Genomic DNA, 26,252 nt, shown 5'->3' with positions numbered 1-26,252 from the left:
AAAAAGACCATAAGACAGTTGCAGCTCGTACAGAACGCTGCCGCCAGGATCCTGAGCAGAACCAGAAAATATGAACATATCACACCAGTCCTCAGGTCTTTACACTGGCTTCCAGTCACATTTAGGATTGATTTTAAAGTATTATTACTGGTATATAAATCATTTAATGGCCTAGGACCTCAATACATTGCAGATATGCTCACTGAATATAAACCCAACAGATCACTGAGATCATTAGGATCACATCAACTAGAAATACCAAGGGTTCACTCAAAGCAAGGAGAGTCCGCTTTTAGCTATTATGCCAGCCGCAGCTGGAACCAGCTTCCAGAAGAGATCAGGTGTGCTCCTACAGTAGCCACTTTCAAATCCAGACTCAAAACACTTCTGTTTAACATTGCATTTACTGAATGAGCACTGTGCCGCTGTTCGTCCGACTGTTTGCACTGTATTTTATTTTATTTTATTTTTATTTTTTACTCTAAACTGTTTTAATTATTCTTATTTCTTTTGATTATTTTAATTTCTTCTATGTAAAGCACTTTGAATTACCATTGTGTATGAAATGTGCTATATAAATAAACTTGCCTTGCCTTGCCTTGCCTATGACAACTCGAGGTATCGCACACCGGACGAGAAGCGCCACGTCTATGACAACTCGAGGTATCGCACACCGGACGAGAAGTGGCGCGTCTATGACAACTCGAGGTATCGCACACCGGACGAGAAGCGCCGCGCCGCGTCTATGACAACTCGAGGTATCGCACACCGGACGAGAAGCGCCGCGTCTATGACAACTCGAGGTATCGCACACCGGACGAGAAGCGCCGCGTCTATGACAACTCGAGGTATCGCACACCGGACGAGAAGCGCCGCGCCGCGTCTATGACAACTCGAGTTATCGCACACCGGACGAGAAGCGCCGCGCCGCGTCTATGACAACTCGAGGTATCGCACACCGGACGAGAAGCGCCGCGTCTATGACAACTCGAGTTATCGCACACCGGACGAGAAGCACCGCGCCGCGTCTATGACAACTCGAGGTATCGCACACCGGACGAGAAGCGCCGCGCCGCGTCTATGACAACTTGAGGTATCGCACACCGGACGAGAAGCGGCGCGTCTATGACAACTCGAGGTATCGCACACCGGACGAGAAGCGCCGCGCCGCGTCTGACAACTCGAGGTATCGCACACCGGATGCGCACTTTGTCAGTTTATGGCCAGCAATATTGTTATGTTTAAGGTCATTATGGAATTAAGATCATGTCTGTACTATATAATGATTGTACTGTACAATTAAATACAATCGTTGCTTAGTCTGCAGTCTGAATTCACTTTATCTCAGAGCGTCCGTTAACTGAATGAATTGAGAAAATCCGATAACATCAGCAATTTTTATTCAACCAGCTGATTTTTGTGAATGAATGTAGAACTAAATGTATATTGCAGCACAGGGTGAAGTCAGCATACATAATGACGATTTGAGACAAATAAATGTAAATTGAATATAAAATGATGTAAATGGCGCTCTGTGGCGCAGCAGGATTTTGTACAAGGTCCTGAGCCGTTGCTGGGCGCCAAGGACAGACGTCGAATTGCGCCGCCGGTGTGTGTACACTCATAGAGAATAATGTGTTTGAATTTTAAAGACGTACACGCTTTAGAAATATGGTAATATAATACCGGTAGGCTAATTCTTACATTAACTGATTTGTTAAACATTCGAATTATAAATAAAACGTAATATAATGTGGTAACCTCCTACTGTCATGCTTTTCGTCTATCAGCCTATGCTATTTGGATCGTTATCTCTAGGCCTACACTCAATGAACAACATCTCAACACTAAATTAAAGGCCTGTCTCTAATACAAGCCGGTGCAGTTCGGCGATTTGGGAAAATAAAAGCCCGGGCTAATATTAGAAGTTTTACGGTATTCTAAAAACAGCAAATCCATAGTAAATCTTTTCAGACTTAAGTTATTTTGTCAGTTTCATCTGACAGTAGTGATGATCAGTGGGTTTGAGTTTTTACCTTCATCATTATCGCATGGGCTAAAAAATGGATAGAGTTTCTCAGTGAAAGTCTGACCAGTGAAAGAGTAGATATGAGATCTGGACTCCACGTCATAAAAAGAGACCAGACCCTCCTCATAATCCACAAACACACCAACCTTCTCAGGTTTCACGCTCAGAGATAAAGAGACAAATGGACGTTCGCAAGCTACATATTGATTCTCATTCCTCAGAGCCATAGTCCAGTATCCATCCTCAGGTCTCACTGTGATCTTCCCATTCCTGTTAATGACTTCTTTGATCACTCCTAAACTCCACCGAATCTTTCCCTTCACCTGCACCTCATAATAAAATCTCCCTGAACTGAATCCCTGCTTTGTCAAAACACAAAGACCCACATTAAATCTCTTTGGGTTTTCTGGGACGTCCTGCTCAATGTCTCCATCACTGACTTGTTTTCCATCATCAGACAGGATGAGATATGGATTCGCTGTATCAGGATCCAGAGTCACATCCACTGAGAGAGATCAGACATTATTAATCAACTTCGGAACAAAACATTTTCAGATGTACAGTATATAATATAGATTATAAACAAAGCATTGTACGTGTATTAAAGAAAATGGTGTCAATCACACTGTACCTGCAAACTTCTGCACAAACTTCAACCCTGTGGAAACTGATGATGATATAATGATGAATTATTTATAGCAATAATTTCAGGTTAACAGTGAGTTTCTCTATTAGTGGCATCAATGGCTTGTAGTGAGTTCTGGTTATGTATAAGTGTTTGTATCTTGAATAGTTACAACATGTTGCTTACATGTCTTTAAAGTAAGTTAAAGGGGTGATGAACTGAGAAATCAAATTTTCCTTGAGCTTTTCACATATAAGAGGTCATCATATTATAAGAATATCCTGTAAGTTTCAGAACTGAAAACTTCCTTGTTAGTGCAATAAAAGCTTTTATTGACACCAGGCACAGCGAACGACAGGTTTTTACTGTAAAAGTGGGGATCTATGACGTCAAAGGGGATAAAACTCCGCCTCCACGGAAGAAGATCAACGCCTACTTCAACACCGCCTGTTTAGCCCCGCCCACCGACTCGCGGTGTCGCCACGTGTAGTGTACTGACGGGTGTCAGTTGAAACTCATTATAATATGCAAAACTGTAATCCAATCATAGCAGTGGGCGTTTACTTCCAAGCCTTCAATGCGGCATGCCCATAAAAACTGAGCGTTTCAAGAGCTTATTCATCCAAGCGAACGTCATAAGTTGAACTCAGACAACTATATTAACATTTTAAAGCCAGTTCATGACCCCTTTAAAGTAATACTGCCATAAATGATGACCAAATAACCAAAACTGTATGAGTTAAAGTTTGGATATAACCAGGGGCGTAGTTTGTGGGGGGTTGGGGGGGAGATACCCCCCCCCCCCCCCCCAATATTTAAGTCTATGCATTTCAACCCCCCCCCCAATATTTAAATCTATGCATTACAACCCTCCCCCAACCCCCCCAATATTTATACCATTATCACATGAAAACCCCCCCAATGTTCAAACCAAATCTACGCCCTTGGATATAACTTAACATAGACTAGGTTAACCAGTCTAATGCTAACATGGCAAGTTAAAGTTATGTTATGGTTATATTTTTTTGAAACGGTGTTATCTTTTGCAGACTGAGATCAAATTATTGTGATCTCCAGCAGGTCACAGATGCTTATATTTTATTTAACCCATAATATTCCTTGAAAAACATAGTTACTAACAAAAAAATCTATACACTGTATTTGATATTCACATACCAGTTTGACTGAGTTTTTCATTTAAAGTCCCATTTAGAGTTTTCTTCAGTTGAATCAGGGCTCTTTGCAGAGAGTTCACATCAGAGTCAATCCTGATCTCAGTCCAGTTCTTGGTGTGTGGACGAGTGTTCAGGGATGAGCTCATCTACAGCAGGAGAGAGAAGACTGTTAAATATGATCATTATTTTTAAAGCAGTAAATTCAATATGTTTTACACGGGAGCTTTCTAACACAGTTGAGGCAAAACCTCTGTATGGATATGGATATCACCATACTTCCCCTAAATATATTAGATATGAATAAATTAGATATTTTCTAAATTTTAATTTTAATAAATTAAAATATTCTATAAATCAGGTGAATGATATACAAACAACCCCCTCAGTAAAAACCTTCAGAATATAGACAAGAATAAAACTGTATGCATGTGAGAGTATAAATACACAGGTTCTCAGATTATAAATAAAAAACCCGTTTTCAAAACTTTCCATTTTCAGGCACCCAAATCGCCGTTGTCGTGTAAATGAACAGCCAAAACACATAAAAAGTTCTACTTTTTTCCTAAGGTTTTTCCAAAGTTACTAACCACTCAGCATTTTCACTGGCCACAATTTTGACATGGATACCATAGGGAAAAACTGGCATATAGATATTTTAATATCATCTCGTAATTTGGCAGCCGGCATATTAGGCTGCTGTCACTTTAAGACCTGACACACTGACCCATTATACTGTTTTAGCCAATATACTTCTCTTTATGAGTGCACACTTTGGTTGTGAGCATGAAATCTGCTGCAATGTGTAAAATTATGCTCAATACAAGCAATCTCTCGCCAAAATTCAAGCCCTGTAACACCAACAATATTTGTTGAAATATTGTTGAATGAAACGAGTGAGTAAAGGGACGCAGGTTTGTGTGACAACTCACTGTCAGAGAGATTAGAGAGCAAGAACGCGCAGCTGGTATTGTATATCCTGCGGAAGAGTTTAGGATATGATGTTTTATAAACAAAGTTCGGGAGAAGCACGTTCAGATAACCAATCCAATCTACTTGTCATCAAACAATTACATCTTCCCTAATCAGCATGACAAGAAGCATATATATATATATCCACTCTGTCAACTCACCTAACATTTCTTGACAGTTTTTCAGCATCCCTCCACCACCCCGACTCCTCAGTCTTGGCTCTTTCTTTTACAGCCAGGAATACGGGGGGAGTACTCTGGGTTCGGGCCGAATACCAAGCCCGGAGCCCTCTCCTTGGACAGCACGCCAAATACGCTTTTATTTCATCTGACTTATTTGTAAGTGTGAACTCGTGAAATTTCTGTGTCGATATGTATCGAAAGCTCCGTTGCGAAGCCAGAATCTAGGTTGTAAACCCGATGAATGTGTGCGGAAAGGACCTCCCCGATGCATCACACACCTCTTGTAGGGATACCCCTAATATAAGGATTACAAAGCCGCCATACTCCTCCTGATCCGACGTACCACAGAGAAAATGTCACAGGTCGAGGTGGGCCAAGCCAGACTGCACCCACCCCTAGACCAGGATCACCCTGAGGAGCGTGTCAAAGGAGGAGGCAGGAGACAGGGGTAAAAAGAATGACAGGCTTTATTAAATATAAAAACAATTTGAAAATCCTAATCTAAAATTCCTCTTCCTTCCTCTTCCCAGGAATCCAAGGCAAGTGGGGGGTCAGGCTCACTTCCTTCTGGCGCTGGTGCCAACTCGCAGTGGTAGGTACTGAACAGGTGGGTATCGCAGGTGAGTAAATGAGTCAGGCTTACTTCCTTCCGGCGCTGGTGCCAACTCACAGTGGTAGATACTGAACAGGTGGGTATCACAGGTGAGTAAATGAGTCAGGCTTACTTCCTTTTGGCGCTGGTGCCAACTCACAGTGGTAGGTACTGCACGGGTGGGTATCGCAGGTAAGTAAATGAGTCAGGCTTACTTCCTTCTGGCGCTGGTGCCAACTCGCTGAACAGGTGAGTATCACAGGTGAGTATCGCAGGTGAGTAGGTGGATCAGGGCTCACAGGAGTTGTAAAGGGCGGGCACTTCGCACCATACAGGTGGGTTTCGGGGCTACAGCAGACTCAAGTTGCAAGCGGAGCGGGGCTTTGACTGGCCCAGACAGAATCAATACTTCAAATAGAGGTGAATAGCTCTCACATGGGTGGCAGAGGACAGAGTCAATAGCTGAACAGGGCTTTCACTGGGACAGACAGCATTCAAACTTCAAGCAGAGGTAAACAGTTCTCACGTGTGTTGCAGGGGACAAAGTCACAAGCTGAGCGGGCGTTCACTGGAACAGACGGAGTCAACACTTCAAATAGAGGTGAATAGCTCTCACATGGGTGGCAGGAGACAGAGTCAATAGCTGAACAGGGCTTTCACTGGGACAGACAGCATTCAAGCTTCAAGCAGAGGTAAACAGTTCTCACGTGTGTCAGGGGACAGTGTCACAAGCTGAGCCGGGCTTTCACTGGGACAGACGGCATACAAACTTCAAGCAGAGGTAACCAGTTCTCACGTGTAGTGTGCGCACGGGGGCTTTTCCTTCTGACATCCAACAGGTGACTGCAATCGATCTTGCTAGACTCTTATGATGGACGGTAGACCAGCATAACACATGGGGAGTGCACGGCGATAAAAGGTAAATCTTCCACACACACACGACAGTCCAATTCCAAACATGCAACGTGATGGGAAACGTCAATTTCAGCACTACAAATCCACTCTTCAAGTGCAAAGTAAGGCCAACACTCACCCAGAGGTCTCGATCTGAAGAGCCGATGATAGTCAGAGTTGGGACAGATGCTGTGAATAATTTCCTCACCACTACAAGCGGGCTTCACTTCGCTGGTTTCAATGGCCGAGGGGGAGGCTAGAGATCGACAAGGAATCAGTATATTTCACTCAGTGCGATGTATACAACGTGATCCAAGCACTTCAAACCAGTATCCAATTTAGTGTAGAAAACATGCGTTTATGAGATTCAATTTGTCAATCACTCATCTCACTCTTTCCCAGTCCAGACGACGAATTCCACTCTTCAAACTGCCCTCGGATCCCACAAGCAACACTCCTCTTCTTTCACGATGGTCCTTCAGCTGCAACACTCCACAAACATTTCCCAACGGGAGAGAACCACACCAGATCGCCGGGGGAAGACAAAGAAACCACACAACACGGAGGGAGAACACACAGGAGGAGTCCACCCCCCTCCGAGGGGAGAGCACACAGGAAGAATCGTCCGCACCCCCTTCTCCTCTCCTCTCCTTTCTCTGCTTCCTTCCCCCCTTCCATGGCCTCTGTACTTCCTTTTTATAGAGCTGCCCCACCTCCATAGTCCTCTCGCAGATCGCCACATCACATCCTCCGCACCAGATGTCAATCGGTCAAATCAGGGTTGTTATGGTGACATAACGCGCAACCCGGAAGTGGGCCGGTGTTACCGTAACACCGGTCCGGGCGGAACATAATTCCAGCGGGAACTCAGTTCCGCTTCGCTTTCGTCACCTCGTGACATACCCCCCTGCCAAACTGTTCTAGTCCCTAGAACAGGATCCAGTGACTCAGTCTTCATACCTCGCTGGGGGCGGGCCTCGGTTGTCTCGCTGGAACCGCCTCAGTGGCGAGGCCGGTTCGACTTAACGGGGCTCTAAGCCCAATCCCCTTGGGACCACTGCCCACCCTACCAACGAGGGCATTTGTGCTGCTACGGCCATAGGCTCGTCTGCTACTAGTTGCGGGTAGTTAGGACATGGGCGAATCAAATTTCGGTGCAACACTCGTTCAGGACCATCTCTCTCTTCTGGACGAATGGCGTGTACAGGCTGTTCGGGATGTGGCTGTCGTTGGACGTCAATAGGGCGTGGCTCCCACCGATCACTCACTTCCTTTTTCCTTGGCGCCGGTTATCCCTCACCAGAACTCTCTCTTCTCGCCTCCCCCTCCAGAGAGTTCAAAACGAACTGGACCTTCTGCAGAGTACTCAGACCTTGAAGCCCCGCCAGGTATTCCACCTGGGTCTTCCACAGGGACAGACTTACTTCGGACCCCGGGCCTCCGTACCTCGAGGCCCATTAGGCACCCATGAAAATCGGCATGACAGGTTGCCGAGCTCCAGGCTCTTCCTCCTCCGCCATCTCAACCTCTGATCGCTCAACTCAAGGTGAACCCTGCCGACTACGCCAAAATATGTCACAGGTCGAGGTGGGCCAAGCCAGACTGCACCCACCCCTAGACCAGGATCACCCTGAGGAGCGTGTCAAAGGAGGAGGCAGGAGACAGGGATAAAAAGAATGACAGGCTTTATTAAATATAAAAACAATTTGAAAATCCTAATCTAAAATTCCTCTTCCTTCCTCTTCCCAGGAATCCAAGGCAAGTGGGGGGTCAGGCTCACTTCCTTCTGGCGCTGGTGCCAACTCGCAGTGGTAGGTACTGAACAGGTGGGTATCGCAGGTGAGTAAATGAGTCAGGCTTACTTCCTTCCGGCGCTGGTGCCAACTCACAGTGGTAGATACTGAACAGGTGGGTATCACAGGTGAGTAAATGAGTCAGGCTTACTTCCTTTTGGCGCTGGTGCCAACTCACAGTGGTAGGTACTGCACGGGTGGGTATCGCAGGTAAGTAAATGAGTCAGGCTTACTTCCTTCTGGCGCTGGTGCCAACTCGCTGAACAGGTGAGTATCACAGGTGAGTATCGCAGGTGAGTAGGTGGATCAGGGCTCACAGGAGTTGTAAAGGGCGGGCACTTCGCACCATACAGGTGGGTTTCGGGGCTACAGCAGACTCAAGTTGCAAGCGGAGCGGGGCTTTGACTGGCCCAGACAGAATCAATACTTCAAATAGAGGTGAATAGCTCTCACATGGGTGGCAGAGGACAGAGTCAATAGCTGAACAGGGCTTTCACTGGGACAGACAGCATTCAAACTTCAAGCAGAGGTAAACAGTTCTCACGTGTGTTGCAGGGGACAAAGTCACAAGCTGAGCGGGCGTTCACTGGAACAGACGGAGTCAACACTTCAAATAGAGGTGAATAGCTCTCACATGGGTGGCAGGAGACAGAGTCAATAGCTGAACAGGGCTTTCACTGGGACAGACAGCATTCAAGCTTCAAGCAGAGGTAAACAGTTCTCACGTGTGGCAGGGGACAGTGTCACAAGCTGAGCCGGGCTTTCACTGGGACAGACGGCATACAAACTTCAAGCAGAGGTAACCAGTTCTCACGTGTAGTGTGCGCACGGGGGCTTTTCCTTCTGACATCCAACAGGTGACTGCAATCGATCTTGCTAGACTCTTATGATGGACGGTAGACCAGCATAACACATGGGGAGTGCACGGCGATAAAAGGTAAATCTTCCACACACACACGACAGTCCAATTCCAAACATGCAACGTGATGGGAAACGTCAATTTCAGCACTACAAATCCACTCTTCAAGTGCAAAGTAAGGCCAACACTCACCCAGAGGTCTCGATCTGAAGAGCCGATGATAGTCAGAGTTGGGACAGATGCTGTGAATAATTTCCTCACCACTACAAGCGGGCTTCACTTCGCTGGTTTCAATGGCCGAGGGGGAGGCTAGAGATCGACAAGGAATCAGTATATTTCACTCAGTGCGATGTATACAACGTGATCCAAGCACTTCAAACCAGTATCCAATTTAGTGTAGAAAACATGCGTTTATGAGATTCAATTTGTCAATCACTCATCTCACTCTTTCCCAGTCCAGACGACGAATTCCACTCTTCAAACTGCCCTCGGATCCCACAAGCAACACTCCTCTTCTTTCACGATGGTCCTTCAGCTGCAACACTCCACAAACATTTCCCAACGGGAGAGAACCACACCAGATCGCCGGGGGAAGACAAAGAAACCACACAACACGGAGGGAGAACACACAGGAGGAGTCCACCCCCCTCCGAGGGGAGAGCACACAGGAAGAATCGTCCGCACCCCCTTCTCCTCTCCTCTCCTTTCTCTGCTTCCTTCCCCCCTTCCATGGCCTCTGTACTTCCTTTTTATAGAGCTGCCCCACCTCCATAGTCCTCTCGCAGATCGCCACATCACATCCTCCGCACCAGATGTCAATCGGTCAAATCAGGGTTGTTATGGTGACATAACGCGCAACCCGGAAGTGGGCCGGTGTTACCGTAACACCGGTCCGGGCGGAACATAATTCCAGCGGGAACTCAGTTCCGCTTCGCTTTCGTCACCTCGTGACATACCCCCCTGCCAAACTGTTCTAGTCCCTAGAACAGGATCCAGTGACTCAGTCTTCATACCTCGCTGGGGGCGGGCCTCGGTTGTCTCGCTGGAACCGCCTCAGTGGCGAGGCCGGTTCGACTTAACGGGGCTCTAAGCCCAATCCCCTTGGGACCACTGCCCACCCTACCAACGAGGGCATTTGTGCTGCTACGGCCATAGGCTCGTCTGCTACTAGTTGCGGGTAGTTAGGACATGGGCGAATCAAATTTCGGTGCAACACTCGTTCAGGACCATCTCTCTCTTCTGGACGAATGGCGTGTACAGGCTGTTCGGGATGTGGCTGTCGTTGGACGTCAATAGGGCGTGGCTCCCACCGATCACTCACTTCCTTTTTCCTTGGCGCCGGTTATCCCTCACCAGAACTCTCTCTTCTCGCCTCCCCCTCCAGAGAGTTCAAAACGAACTGGACCTTCTGCAGAGTACTCAGACCTTGAAGCCCCGCCAGGTATTCCACCTGGGTCTTCCACAGGGACAGACTTACTTCGGACCCCGGGCCTCCGTACCTCGAGGCCCATTAGGCACCCATGAAAATCGGCATGACAGGTTGCCGAGCTCCAGGCTCTTCCTCCTCCGCCATCTCAACCTCTGATCGCTCAACTCAAGGTGAACCCTGCCGACTACGCCAAAATATGTCACAGGTCGAGGTGGGCCAAGCCAGACTGCACCCACCCCTAGACCAGGATCACCCTGAGGAGCGTGTCAAAGGAGGAGGCAGGAGACAGGGATAAAAAGAATGACAGGCTTTATTAAATATAAAAACAATTTGAAAATCCTAATCTAAAATTCCTCTTCCTTCCTCTTCCCAGGAATCCAAGGCAAGTGGGGGGTCAGGCTCACTTCCTTCTGGCGCTGGTGCCAACTCGCAGTGGTAGGTACTGAACAGGTGGGTATCGCAGGTGAGTAAATGAGTCAGGCTTACTTCCTTCCGGCGCTGGTGCCAACTCACAGTGGTAGATACTGAACAGGTGGGTATCACAGGTGAGTAAATGAGTCAGGCTTACTTCCTTTTGGCGCTGGTGCCAACTCACAGTGGTAGGTACTGCACGGGTGGGTATCGCAGGTAAGTAAATGAGTCAGGCTTACTTCCTTCTGGCGCTGGTGCCAACTCGCTGAACAGGTGAGTATCACAGGTGAGTATCGCAGGTGAGTAGGTGGATCAGGGCTCACAGGAGTTGTAAAGGGCGGGCACTTCGCACCATACAGGTGGGTTTCGGGGCTACAGCAGACTCAAGTTGCAAGCGGAGCGGGGCTTTGACTGGCCCAGACAGAATCAATACTTCAAATAGAGGTGAATAGCTCTCACATGGGTGGCAGAGGACAGAGTCAATAGCTGAACAGGGCTTTCACTGGGACAGACAGCATTCAAACTTCAAGCAGAGGTAAACAGTTCTCACGTGTGTTGCAGGGGACAAAGTCACAAGCTGAGCGGGCGTTCACTGGAACAGACGGAGTCAACACTTCAAATAGAGGTGAATAGCTCTCACATGGGTGGCAGGAGACAGAGTCAATAGCTGAACAGGGCTTTCACTGGGACAGACAGCATTCAAGCTTCAAGCAGAGGTAAACAGTTCTCACGTGTGTGGCAGGGGACAGTGTCACAAGCTGAGCCGGGCTTTCACTGGGACAGACGGCATACAAACTTCAAGCAGAGGTAACCAGTTCTCACGTGTAGTGTGCGCACGGGGGCTTTTCCTTCTGACATCCAACAGGTGACTGCAATCGATCTTGCTAGACTCTTATGATGGACGGTAGACCAGCATAACACATGGGGAGTGCACGGCGATAAAAGGTAAATCTTCCACACACACACGACAGTCCAATTCCAAACATGCAACGTGATGGGAAACGTCAATTTCAGCACTACAAATCCACTCTTCAAGTGCAAAGTAAGGCCAACACTCACCCAGAGGTCTCGATCTGAAGAGCCGATGATAGTCAGAGTTGGGACAGATGCTGTGAATAATTTCCTCACCACTACAAGCGGGCTTCACTTCGCTGGTTTCAATGGCCGAGGGGGAGGCTAGAGATCGACAAGGAATCAGTATATTTCACTCAGTGCGATGTATACAACGTGATCCAAGCACTTCAAACCAGTATCCAATTTAGTGTAGAAAACATGCGTTTATGAGATTCAATTTGTCAATCACTCATCTCACTCTTTCCCAGTCCAGACGACGAATTCCACTCTTCAAACTGCCCTCGGATCCCACAAGCAACACTCCTCTTCTTTCACGATGGTCCTTCAGCTGCAACACTCCACAAACATTTCCCAACGGGAGAGAACCACACCAGATCGCCGGGGGAAGACAAAGAAACCACACAACACGGAGGGAGAACACACAGGAGGAGTCCACCCCCCTCCGAGGGGAGAGCACACAGGAAGAATCGTCCGCACCCCCTTCTCCTCTCCTCTCCTTTCTCTGCTTCCTTCCCCCCTTCCATGGCCTCTGTACTTCCTTTTTATAGAGCTGCCCCACCTCCATAGTCCTCTCGCAGATCGCCACATCACATCCTCCGCACCAGATGTCAATCGGTCAAATCAGGGTTGTTATGGTGACATAACGCGCAACCCGGAAGTGGGCCGGTGTTACCGTAACACCGGTCCGGGCGGAACATAATTCCAGCGGGAACTCAGTTCCGCTTCGCTTTCGTCACCTCGTGACATACCCCCCTGCCAAACTGTTCTAGTCCCTAGAACAGGATCCAGTGACTCAGTCTTCATACCTCGCTGGGGGCGGGCCTCGGTTGTCTCGCTGGAACCGCCTCAGTGGCGAGGCCGGTTCGACTTAACGGGGCTCTAAGCCCAATCCCCTTGGGACCACTGCCCACCCTACCAACGAGGGCATTTGTGCTGCTACGGCCATAGGCTCGTCTGCTACTAGTTGCGGGTAGTTAGGACATGGGCGAATCAAATTTCGGTGCAACACTCGTTCAGGACCATCTCTCTCTTCTGGACGAATGGCGTGTACAGGCTGTTCGGGATGTGGCTGTCGTTGGACGTCAATAGGGCGTGGCTCCCACCGATCACTCACTTCCTTTTTCCTTGGCGCCGGTTATCCCTCACCAGAACTCTCTCTTCTCGCCTCCCCCTCCAGAGAGTTCAAAACGAACTGGACCTTCTGCAGAGTACTCAGACCTTGAAGCCCCGCCAGGTATTCCACCTGGGTCTTCCACAGGGACAGACTTACTTCGGACCCCGGGCCTCCGTACCTCGAGGCCCATTAGGCACCCATGAAAATCGGCATGACAGGTTGCCGAGCTCCAGGCTCTTCCTCCTCCGCCATCTCAACCTCTGATCGCTCAACTCAAGGTGAATCCTGCCGACTACGCCAAAATATGTCACAGGTCGAGGTGGGCCAAGCCAGACTGCACCCACCCCTAGACCAGGATCACCCTGAGGAGTGTGTCAAAGGAGGAGGCAGGAGACAGGGATAAAAAGAATGACAGGCTTTATTAAATATAAAAACAATTTGAAAATCCTAATCTAAAATTCCTCTTCCTTCCTCTTCCCAGGAATCCAAGGCAAGTGGGGGGTCAGGCTCACTTCCTTCTGGCGCTGGTGCCAACTCGCAGTGGTAGGTACTGAACAGGTGGGTATCGCAGGTGAGTAAATGAGTCAGGCTTACTTCCTTCCGGCGCTGGTGCCAACTCACAGTGGTAGATACTGAACAGGTGGGTATCACAGGTGAGTAAATGAGTCAGGCTTACTTCCTTTTGGCGCTGGTGCCAACTCACAGTGGTAGGTACTGCACGGGTGGGTATCGCAGGTAAGTAAATGAGTCAGGCTTACTTCCTTCTGGCGCTGGTGCCAACTCGCTGAACAGGTGAGTATCACAGGTGAGTATCGCAGGTGAGTAGGTGGATCAGGGCTCACAGGAGTTGTAAAGGGCGGGCACTTCGCACCATACAGGTGGGTTTCGGGGCTACAGCAGACTCAAGTTGCAAGCGGAGCGGGGCTTTGACTGGCCCAGACAGAATCAATACTTCAAATAGAGGTGAATAGCTCTCACATGGGTGGCAGAGGACAGAGTCAATAGCTGAACAGGGCTTTCACTGGGACAGACAGCATTCAAACTTCAAGCAGAGGTAAACAGTTCTCACGTGTGTTGCAGGGGACAAAGTCACAAGCTGAGCGGGCGTTCACTGGAACAGACGGAGTCAACACTTCAAATAGAGGTGAATAGCTCTCACATGGGTGGCAGGAGACAGAGTCAATAGCTGAACAGGGCTTTCACTGGGACAGACAGCATTCAAGCTTCAAGCAGAGGTAAACAGTTCTCACGTGTGTGGCAGGGGACAGTGTCACAAGCTGAGCCGGGCTTTCACTGGGACAGACGGCATACAAACTTCAAGCAGAGGTAACCAGTTCTCACGTGTAGTGTGCGCACGGGGGCTTTTCCTTCTGACATCCAACAGGTGACTGCAATCGATCTTGCTAGACTCTTATGATGGACGGTAGACCAGCATAACACATGGGGAGTGCACGGCGATAAAAGGTAAATCTTCCACACACACACGACAGTCCAATTCCAAACATGCAACGTGATGGGAAACGTCAATTTCAGCACTACAAATCCACTCTTCAAGTGCAAAGTAAGGCCAACACTCACCCAGAGGTCTCGATCTGAAGAGCCGATGATAGTCAGAGTTGGGACAGATGCTGTGAATAATTTCCTCACCACTACAAGCGGGCTTCACTTCGCTGGTTTCAATGGCCGAGGGGGAGGCTAGAGATCGACAAGGAATCAGTATATTTCACTCAGTGCGATGTATACAACGTGATCCAAGCACTTCAAACCAGTATCCAATTTAGTGTAGAAAACATGCGTTTATGAGATTCAATTTGTCAATCACTCATCTCACTCTTTCCCAGTCCAGACGACGAATTCCACTCTTCAAACTGCCCTCGGATCCCACAAGCAACACTCCTCTTCTTTCACGATGGTCCTTCAGCTGCAACACTCCACAAACATTTCCCAACGGGAGAGAACCACACCAGATCGCCGGGGGAAGACAAAGAAACCACACAACACGGAGGGAGAACACACAGGAGGAGTCCACCCCCCTCCGAGGGGAGAGCACACAGGAAGAATCGTCCGCACCCCCTTCTCCTCTCCTCTCCTTTCTCTGCTTCCTTCCCCCCTTCCATGGCCTCTGTACTTCCTTTTTATAGAGCTGCCCCACCTCCATAGTCCTCTCGCAGATCGCCACATCACATCCTCCGCACCAGATGTCAATCGGTCAAATCAGGGTTGTTATGGTGACATAACGCGCAACCCGGAAGTGGGCCGGTGTTACCGTAACACCGGTCCGGGCGGAACATAATTCCAGCGGGAACTCAGTTCCGCTTCGCTTTCGTCACCTCGTGACAAAAACACCTGTTGATGATTCCCACCAGTTTCTTTGTGCAGGGAGCTCTAGAGTGATCGTGGCCTCAACAACCTCCATATGAGCTCCACCACCTCAGGGGGAGTCTCCTTTCCCCGGGCCTCAGCCACTGCGTAGACAGGATGTCTGAATCTGGTGCACAGAGATGTAGACCCTGAGCCATCATCACCAGGCAATTAAGTGCCAGGTGAGATGATGACCCATCCACAGAAACTGATCGACAATTCAGCCTGTGAGGGAAGCATCCGTCGTAAGCGTTACGTGATGACAAGGAGCTCCCCCAGTACAGGAGCCTGGGACAAGAACCAAGGCTTCTTCCAAATAACCAAAGTACGAAACATCTACGGGTAACCTTGATCATGCGGAATGGGTTGCCACGCAGGGAAACCCGTTGGTCTTGAGCCACCACTGCAAAGGTTTCATGTACAGCAGGCCAAAAGACCTAACAGTCTCGAAAAATTTTGACGGTGAGTGACTGGCCTAGCTTAATCCTGCTTACGGTTGTGAGGATCGAACCGATAAGATAGACGTGTCTGCATTGTCATCGAATCCCACACCACACCTGAAAAAGTGGTCCTCTGTAATGGAGAAAGCACACTTTTCTTTGCATTCAGCCTGAACCCCCATACTTTCATGTGGGCGAGGACGACATCTCAATGCCAAACCGCCATCTGCTCCACATTGAGCCAGTATATGGGGTGACAAGACTAGGCCGAAAGCAACCTAGGGAACTTCCTGAGTTGAGGAAGAATGAAATATGGCAGTATGGGCCCTATTCCTCCCGCTGTTTGTGTTGTCCCAGCTACACCATGTTGTCCTATGGTGTTTGACCACTTTGAGGTTCTTCATCTTTCTAGTCTGTGCCTGCCATTTTTAAACACGCTGTGGTGCAGCCTTTAATTAAAAATACTCATTTGAACTCAAATGAGCTAAATAATTACAGACCTATCTAAAAATTGCCATTTCTCTCAAAGATACTAGAGAAAGCAGTTCTCATTCAGCTGCAGTCTTTTTTAAATAAGAATTTGCTTTATGAAAAATGTCAGTCTGGTTTTAGGGAACATACCAGTACAGAATCTGGCACTTTTAAAGGTTCTTAATTATGTTTTATTAACTGTGGATTCTGGAAATGCTGCAGTTTTGGTGTTACTCGATTTGAGTGCGGCATTTGATACCATAGACTATGAAATTCTTATTGCACGGCTGGAGAGGTTGGTAGGGATGCGAGGTGTGGTTCTAAATTGGTTTAAGTAATAGAAGTTTTTCTGTCACCATGGGGGAATTTACATCTTCGTCTGCCCCTCTTAAATGTGGGATACCTCAAGGGTCCATTTTGGGACCCATTTTGTTTTCGTTATGCATGCTTCCAATTGGCGCTATCTTTCAAAAACATAGAGTATCATTCCATTGTTATGCGGATGATACACAGATATATATGCCAGTAAAAAAGGAAGATAATTCATTAGGGCCTCTTTTAGCATGTCTGAATGATTTGAAAACTTGGCTGGCTGCTAATTTTTTGCATCTAAATTAATGCAAAAATGAGATCATTGTGTTTGCACCCTCTATTGTATCTGAGTTCCCCTGTGTTGATTTAGGCCCTTTATCTATGTATGGTAAATCAATGGTGAAAAACTTCTCTGGTGAAATCACTAATTTTGATAACTCCCTAAAATTTGACAAACAAATTAACGCTGTTGTTCGATCAGGCTTCTTTCAATTGAGAACCTTGACAAAAGTCAAACCATTTTTGTCATTTGAGGATTTAGAAGGAGTGATGCATGCATTTGTGACCTCACGTTTAGACTACTGTAATGTCTTGTATGCAGGGATTAATCAGTCGATGTTGACACGCTTGCAAATTGTTCAAAATGCCACGGCTAGATTGCTGACAGGTTCTCGAAAGCGGAACCATATCACTCCAATTTTGCTTTCATTACATTGGTTGCCAATCCGTTATAGGATTGATTTTAAGATTTTGTTGTTTGTTTTTAATAGAGTTGTGACGTTCGCGAACGAACCGATTCTTTTGAACGGCTCATAAACATGAACGATGGGAGCCGAGTCGCGGCGGGAGGGAGCCGTTCTTTCTGTCGTTCTTTTTTTCCAATGCGTGTTTCACACAGATGCACACAAAGGCTGCGTTTACACTTGGCATTAACATGCGATCACCATTAGCCAATCAGGACACGGTGCGATTACATTTGTTCATATTAAGTAGCCTCTGTATCTGGATAACCGATCGGATTTCTGTTTCCTGCATAATATTTAAATTAGGTCTGTAGCACGACACCAATAAGAGTAAAGATAATACAAATGAATCAATGTCCCAATTGCTTTCACTGCACTCACTTTACTTTCCTGCGCAATCTTCAGTCTTAGATCAAATTACGTTTTTGAATGAAGGAATATTTCCAGAGTTGGTGGACTGTATGTAGACATTTCCGTTTTATTTATTCTAATTTTATCTACAGTATGTATTTAAAACTTTAAATATATATTTTTTTTAATCAAAAAGTTCTTGTGTGGAAGTGTTTGTAGTAAAAGCTGTTTTGCACAGAAATTCATTGCAGGGGCTTTGTTTTTGATGTTTATTTGTGAGTAGGTATTGTATGAATAACATAAGTCAACATAGCTTTACACATACACACACTTAAAGGTAAATCCAAAATAGTGATGTCACTTTCTAAGCAGAGGGATGTTGTGCAACCCTATGGAATATAGTCCACACATGACAAATGAGGTAATAATCAATATTTCAGAATAATTCAAACTCAGATATTGGTGTGTGATATCTGAGTTTTAATTATTTGACTACAAATCTCACCTCATCATTCCTCCCAGTGATTATTTCCAGGATAAACTGAGATGCCCTCAAGCTGGCTTCTTAAAACTGACTAAATATTTAAAAAGAGCCGTTCTTTTGAACGGCTCTTTGAAAGGAACGGATCGCCAAGATCCGGATCCCCTCAAAGAGCCATAAATCCCATCACTAGTTTTTAAATCTCTAAATGGTATGGCACCACCCTATCTCTCAGAATTGTTGTAGATATACTCACCATCAAGATCACTTCTTCTGACCAGAAACTCTTAACTGTCCCAAGGTCTAGACGCAAATTTTGGGGTGATCGTTCTTTTTCAGTGTTCGCTCCGAAACTCTGGAATAGTCTGCCTTTGCATATTAGAACTGCCTCCACAATGGTATCTTTTAAATCTCTTTTAAAAACTCTGGCTTTTTTATCTAACTCTAATTGCTGATATGTTGTTAGCTTGTTTGCTTTGTGAGAGTTGTTAGATGTATTACACTGTATAAATGTTTTGTACATTCGCTTATTGAATGCTTCTACAAATTGTACAGCACATTGGTCAACTACCCGTTGTTTTTAATTGTGCTTTATAAATAAATTACCTTACCTTACCTAAATATATTATAAATTAACAATAATCCATTGGCATTCAAACCTAAATTCGAGGTCAAGATAAAATTGAGTCAGATAAAACTGTATTTGAAATTAAATCACTTTGCACACTAAAAAGACAGAACACACAGGAAACCTTCAGCCACACCTCTGGACACTGACGTTGGGCCAATTTGGTGGACCTTAAAGAACAGAGTGTTTGTCCTGTAATATTGCACATATTGACTGAGACAGTTATTCACAGACCTGTATAAGATGGAGATGATCTTCAGTGTGTGAGAGCTGCTCCAGCTCAGTGTTTCTCCTCTTGAGCTCAGTGATCTCCTGATGCAGATCTTTAATGAGATCTTCAGCCTGTTTCTCTGCTGCTTTCTGCTGTTCCTCCATCATCTTCAGCAGATCAGACTGACATCTCTCAATGGAGCGGATCAGATCAGTGAAGATCTCAACACTGGATGATCTCGCTTTCTCTGTGTTTCTCTGACGATTTAAAACCATTAAAAGATGTTCTATTTGTTAATCTATTACATATTTAATTACATATTATTTAAAGGGATAGTTCACCCAAAAATGAAAATGATCTCATCATCAATTCCTCAACCTCATGTCACTTAAAATGTGTGATTTTCAGTGGAACACAAAAGACACTCAATTTACCCAGATTTGTGCTCTATGGGAAAAAATCATGTTTGGAGCAAAATGAGGGTTACTAGATGATGGCAGAACTTTTAATTAGATTAAAATAGTATGATGCATAACATTTTTGAAATGTATTTTTTGCTAGGATAGTTAGAGAGTGAACAGAAAGTGTAAGGGGGATCAGAAACGACCATGAGTCAGGATATAAACTCGGTTTGAACGAAGCACAAACCTTTCTCAGCTCTACTGAGTGTTTGATCTCTTCAATCTTCTTCATTCTGTCCTGGATCATCTCATGAACGTGTGTTTGTGTCTGAACCAGCTGATTCTACATACAGAGAAAAACATAGACACATTTATAACTGAATATAGCTTTCCATCTTACAGTCTTATTTTAAAAAAAGAAAAAAATATTTAAAGATCATATGAACTTAAAATTATAGTTTTGAATCTTTTAGTCCATGTCTGACAGGTTTGAGGGTAACAAAATTATCTTTTATCAGATGCAATGAAAGACTATTGAAATTAGCTTTTTTTTTTTTTTGTTAAAGGGACAGGTTCTTCAACATGTCAAGACACAAGAAAGAAAACGTCTAGGTTACTAATGTAACCCCCATTCCTTGAAAGAGGGAACATATACTTTATGTCAGACTGAACTGATGTATTGGGATCTCGTCTGAGAGCCCAATCACCTTTGAGTGGTAAAAGAACAACGGACATTGCGAGTGAGATTTGCATCACAAGCCACTCCCGCTTCCAGGTATATAAGGCAGCGTGCAAGCCCTCACATTAAGTTTTCTGCTGAGGAGCTTAGACTGGGACCCGGCCGTTTCAGCAAAGGTACAGGAGTTGTGGCGATGGGATGTAAAGTCGCCGTTCCCTCCTTTCCCTATTAGTCAGTCATGTCAGGTACATTGGACTGAACTGACATATTGGAATCCATATGGAAAGTGCCCAGAGTAAGCCACCTAGTCCCCCTGCACCTGTTGGCGTGGAAGAAAGGACGAGGCTTTGCACAGAGAATGTCAATCACAGGTGTTCCTACTGACCCTATACAGTGAGAATACTTGATAACACTGGGAACGTGTGCCTATTCCAACCATAAAGGAATGCTACAGAGTAGACTTGTAGTCAAGACCGCCTAAACCGAGACCAAGACACTACCAAGACAAGTCATATCCCTCTGGGGTATCGAGACCAAGACAAGACCGAGACCAAGACCAAGACAGACCAAGTCAAGACCAAGTCGAGACCAAGTCGAGACCGGAGGGGGGAAAAACAGACTAGTGTTGAAGCTAAGCAATAACTTATATGAATTCAAGAACAGCAGCATACTAGGGTTCAGCCGCAGTTTACATTCAATACATATTACTTCAACTACACAGGCAGAACAATACAGAAACAGAACATGTCATGTGTGTGACTGTGAGCTCACTGTAAATGTTTTTGCAGACTGGGTGAGATCAACTATAGCAATTGCATGATGGCTGTTACTGCACTATTAGAGGATTGAGACTCCCTTAACTTTTGTGTACTGTTGAGGACTGACATGACTGGTTCATCTGACAGAACATCAAACACCATCTTGCTCCTCTAACAACTGTCTAAGAATGAGAAATATGTAACCAATTGAAATTATACTTAATGTGTAGATGAAATCGTAACATCAAATTAATATACACAAATATAAACTTGGATTAGGCCTAATGTTTAGTCAACACAACGGAGATATGCAGTTGATATTTAAAATACCATTTATTTAGTCTAACACCATCTTAAATACAATAGGCCTACTGTAATTAAACAACACACACACACACACTGTGCGCTCAAAGTCATCTGTCAGTTGTGCAGTTACCCAAAATCTCCTGAATGAAGTTAAAACCCATCATGTCACTGATACAGTATATGGTTTTTAAATCAAGTGATCAAAGTGCTCGTTGCCGGCGCTGCGATCAGTGGCGCGGATAATGTGTTTTCTCGTGTGGCTCGCGCACACGCCGCACTGTCTTCACTCGGACGCGCGCTTCAATCCGTTGCGGATACTCTCTATTCACAAAACATAATGCACACAAACGTGTCCGTGCTTGATATACAACCACTGATGAACATAATCGCTTTTGATGAGAGAAAAAAAAACATACGAGAAAAAAAAAAACTATACGTGTGTGGATTCGAACCCAGAACCTCTGACACGGTTAACGAAAGATCTACCACTGGACCATTAAGATATACGTTGATCAAAAAGGCGAAACGGTCGTGTCACAAAAAATACATGCATTTGAAGGGCGCGAACGTTAATTGTGTCGTCGTGGATATTATTGTATTGCTAAATCCCCCGAGTCCCGACCACTATGTCGGACTGAGACAGCGAGACCTAGACAAGACCGAGAGGTCCGAGACCAAGACAAGACCAAGACCAAAGACCATCAAGGCCGTGACGAGACCGAGACCACGTAAAAGTGGTCTCGAGACCAAGACCGGTCTCGAGACATACATCACTACTACAGAGACAACATCTTGCCTGCAGGATCCCATTCATTTCAATGGAGAGCGGGCGATTTCCGGCGACATGAGCGACCGGTTGGGGCATGTCCAGCGACACGACAAAGTTTAGATATGTTCAACTTTATGCAAGTGAAGAGACGACTGTCGTACCTGGCGAAAGTACCTGGCGTCAGATAACTCTGCTGCATCTGACTGCCGAGGATGCTGGAGAAATCCCACCAGGGTTCAACAGTCGGGGAACTCACCTGAGGAGCAGAATAGGCGCTCGTATCCTGTACTCAGAGGGGAATGGCGCAGCAAGCGAGACACCGAGCCAGCCTACCCGCATATTTCCTGTTGGTACCCAACACACGGGATGAAACCGGCTCCATTTAGGTGTTGCCCAACCCTCAGCTCTGCATATGTCTGCCTAGTGCCCCAACACCTAGGAGGAAGCAACACTTTGAGTGAACGAGTCGAGAGAACTCTCACTCCAAGGAGGCCTGAATTGCATAGCCAAGTCCGACCATCCAAATGACCCAGCAAGACAGGCTGGTAAGCGCTAGCCAGGCTTCCAGATACAGGTCGAGGGGGACCAGAAGGACAATAGACGTGCCTGCAGTGGGGCAGCGTTGTGGCGTACAGGGGCCTGCCTCAGAAGTCCTGCTGTGGGGGCCGTGAGTGTGGTGGCACACTTACCTGGCTCCACAGTTCACATGAAGGAGAGGCTACAGATGCGTGCGAAAGCCAGAGATGCAATCCTGGACCACTAGCTTGAACATCGTCTTCCCAAGGGACCATGCAGTGACTTTCGTCACCCTAAATACTTTTTCAAGGTATCTCAGTCTTTATCTCAACATCGCGATGGTCATCTTCCCGCAGTGGGTGCATGACATAGCATCAACAATTGTTACCTCAGCATGCTTACGTCCCAGACACATGAGGCAGTGATCGTCAGATGGGACCAGGAAACGACCACATCCAGAAACACATGGTTGGAATGACATCTTGAAAAAGACGCAACGCCACACCCGTTTTTACTGTTTTAGGGAAAAGCGCCCAGGGGAACAGCCGCTGCACTTAACCGTGCAAAAACTCAGCAACCGCGACCTCCGCTGGAATGTGCAACCAACACAGGAACAGCTTTCCTCTTGTTCCGTAGACTCACTGAACGATGATTGAAGAGCAGAGTGAAACAACGTCTGCTCTGCTCTGAAGGAAAAGCTTAATGTGTGAGTTTGCACGCTGCCTTATATAACTGGAAGTGGGAAGTGTGCAAGTGTGCTTGTGATGCAAATCTCATTCGCCAATGTGCATTGGCTTGTTCTGTTACCACTCTAAGATTATCTAAGAAGTATCAGGCGAGATCCCTATACGTCAGTTCAGTCCGATGTAATGTTGAACATGACTGATTGATAGGGAAATTAATTTCATGGGGTGTTTAAAGTGTTGTGTTTGTATCTCTTTACCTTCTTCTCTCGACTCTCCTCCTCAATAGGAACAGTGTTGTGAGTCCTGTGTTCTCCTTCAGTACAGAACAGACAAACACACATCTGGTCATCTCTACAGAACAGCTCCAGAGGTCTCTCATGTTTCTGGCATATATAATCCTCCAGATTTTCCACAGCATTGATGAGTTTGTGTTTCTTTAGACGTGGGACACTGAAATGAGGCTCCAGATGAGAGTCACAGTAAGAGCTTGGACACGTCAGGCAGGTCTTCACAGCTTTTTGCTTTCTTTCACCACAGACGTCACAGAATACCTCGGATTCTCCAAGATTGAGCTTCTCCTTAAAGTGTTGCACAGTCTCTCTGACTGTTGTATTAATCTTGAGATCAGGTATTTTGGTGAATGTTTCTTTACAGAGTGGGCAGAAGCAGGTCTGTGTGTTCGTCCAGCACTCGCTCAGGCAGGTCCTGCAGAAGTGGTGTCCACATTGAGTGGTGACTGGATCAGTGAACACTTCCAGACAGATGGAGCACTGGAGCTCCTCATTTAGTGGTGGGCCACTGGATGATGCCATGACTGAAAAGATAAGTAATGTCAATATATCTTCTACATTGCTGAAGAGAGCAATTTTGATAATTATGCACTTAATAAATTAATGGATGTTGCATTTTAAATACTATTTTACAACATAAATTATGTACTACTGTTTATTTCAAAATCAAAGAATGTCTAACCCATCTCCAAAACTAACCCTAACCACACTGAGCCTATAAGCTCTGCCCTTAACTTCTGGTCTGAGACTGCTGGTCTGTCTTTTCAGATGGGCTCTGTGGCACTGCAGGTACTATTGAGTGGTAGAAAAAAAAAATGAAGGAACTAAATATGTGTAATACAGCAAATGTAACAGGTTTTTACAACAACATTTTAATACCATCATAAGATATTTTATAAAAGACAACACAGAAAATAAGGAAGTGTAATTTTGCAATCAAATAACCTACCAAATAAACATCTGAAAACACCAGGTGCCATTTCTGTAATGTAGTTTACACTCAACTTAGTTTTTTCTATCAGCAGTTCAAGTACTTTCTGATTCTGATATGTGACATGAACACAGACTTTAATTAGGGCCCAAGCCTTGAAAAGGCGAAGGCCCTATTGTTTTCCTTCGGATTATTCTTCTTTATTAGGGCCCAAGCCTTGAAAAGGCGAAGGCCCTATTGTTTTCCTCCGGATTATTCTTCTTTATTATTATTATATTACTACCTTTTGGGCACTTTTGGGGGCCTTAACGTGCTCAAAAACTCTTGAAACTTTGCACAAATGTCAGAACCCGCGGCCATCAGAGCCTGACTGAAGCTGGTACCCGGGCGTGGCAGGGGGGCTCGACAGCGCCCCCTGGAACGCGGTCCGAAAACTTGGTCCATAAATCAAACACGCTTGCAAGAAATAATATGAAACTCGGTACACTTATAGATCTCATCGGTTCATATATCCTTCATGCTCTGACTTTTTACCCCAGCCCAACAGGAAGTCGGCTATTTGGCGTAGTTTAAAAAACACATGCAATGGAATTTAAAATACTCCTCCTAGAGAATTCAACCAATCGCCACGAAACTCGGTCAGCATGAAGTCAAGACATGGAGGATGATAAATTGCGAGGGGATTTTTGATATCTCGAACGGTTTGGCCGTGGCGAGGAAACGAATTTATGGCGAATATTGGAAACAGGAAGTGTGTTATAACATCCTCATACATTAATTGATCTTGATGAAACTTCAGCAGTGTGTTCGCTGTAAGAGGCCGATCACATGGATGTGACTATTGTGAGTCAAAGTTATAGCGCCACCAACTGGCAGCAGGAAGTGTGTCACTTTCAAAATGCTTTGAATTCACCCTCTTATTTTTACCAGATTTGCTTCAAGCTTCATCTGTATAATGTAAACACACGACAGATGTAGACCTGTGAAAGGATTATTGATATCTTTAATACTGTCGCCATGGCAACGCTTTAAACTTTTATATTCTTTTTGGATGCATTTGAGGCTCTTAACATGCTTCAAATTGCATGAAACTCAACATGCATATCACATTTATTGCTTAGTACACTTGTGCAACGTTTCAGAAACGGGCGTGGTAAGGGGCTCAGTAGCGCCACCTTTAGTCAAAAATGGGGTATTAGTTTTACCTACAGTAACAAAAATCAGTATGGATATTCTTCTCCTCGAGCCGGACAACTTTCTAATTTACACTCATTAGCTCCGACCAACAGGAAGTCAGATATTTTTGTTTGAATGTGGACTTGTGGAGGATTTTCTCCCCCCCCTCCCTCTCTCTCTCTGTCTCTGTTAGTGTGTGTGGGGTGTGAGGGATTTGTTAAAATGATAGAGCCAATAAGTGGTATTATACTGCCCCCTGCTGTCTCTTCATCATACTACTCCCTAATATTGTTATATAATTCATATTTAGACTTTATAAAATCAGTATTTTAACATATACAATGACATTTGATCAAAATTCATCTATTGTAGTATTACTATTGACAATTGTGTCACACTGAGAAATGGGAAGCCTGAAAGCGAAAGTATAACGGTGGCCACGCCCCCCCCCCCCCCCCTCAAGTACAAATTCACTCATAACTCGAAAACGGAAAGTCGTTGCGCGCTCAAATTTTGATAGTAAGGTCCTCTCCAGGCTCTTGATCGAAATCTATTGTCGCGGAGCTCGGGAACGCCCCCCCGGCGATCGCAAAATC

At 45.8% G+C, this 26,252-nt stretch overlaps 1 protein-coding gene and 1 pseudogene across 4 annotated transcripts in view; both read right to left on the bottom strand.

Annotated features, from left to right (window-relative positions):
- LOC306986381 (E3 ubiquitin-protein ligase TRIM39-like) overlaps window positions 1-26,252 on the bottom strand; it is a 66,184-nt pseudogene that overhangs the window by 20,172 nt on the left and 19,760 nt on the right. The window lies entirely within an intron of this gene.
- On the bottom strand, window positions 1,996-24,617 carry LOC306985269 (E3 ubiquitin-protein ligase TRIM39-like; the record flags this gene model as incomplete). 3 transcript variants are annotated; one of them, XM_079587299.1, is made up of 7 exons in its annotated part: window positions 24,249-24,617; window positions 23,517-24,073; window positions 19,793-19,888; window positions 19,168-19,401; window positions 3,831-3,975; window positions 2,661-2,696; window positions 1,996-2,534 (listed from the first exon to the last, which is right to left on the bottom strand). In XM_079587299.1, the coding sequence occupies exons 2-7, from the start codon at window positions 24,069-24,071 to the stop codon at window positions 1,996-1,998; spliced, it is 1,605 nt and encodes a 534-aa protein (XP_079443425.1). In that variant the 5' UTR covers window positions 24,072-24,073; window positions 24,249-24,617. The 3 variants fall into 3 exon arrangements, with proteins under 3 accessions (XP_079443425.1, XP_079443424.1, XP_079443426.1); XM_079587298.1 differs by having other exon boundaries at window positions 23,517-24,617; XM_079587300.1 differs by having other exon boundaries at window positions 2,661-2,687; window positions 23,517-24,617.

Source organism: Phoxinus phoxinus (genome assembly GCF_949152265.1).
Source record: "Phoxinus phoxinus genome assembly, chromosome: 18".
Taxonomy (NCBI): Eukaryota; Metazoa; Chordata; class Actinopteri; order Cypriniformes; family Leuciscidae; genus Phoxinus; species Phoxinus phoxinus.
Note: the sequence above shows the minus strand (reverse complement) of the source record. Positions and strands in the feature narration are given on the sequence as shown.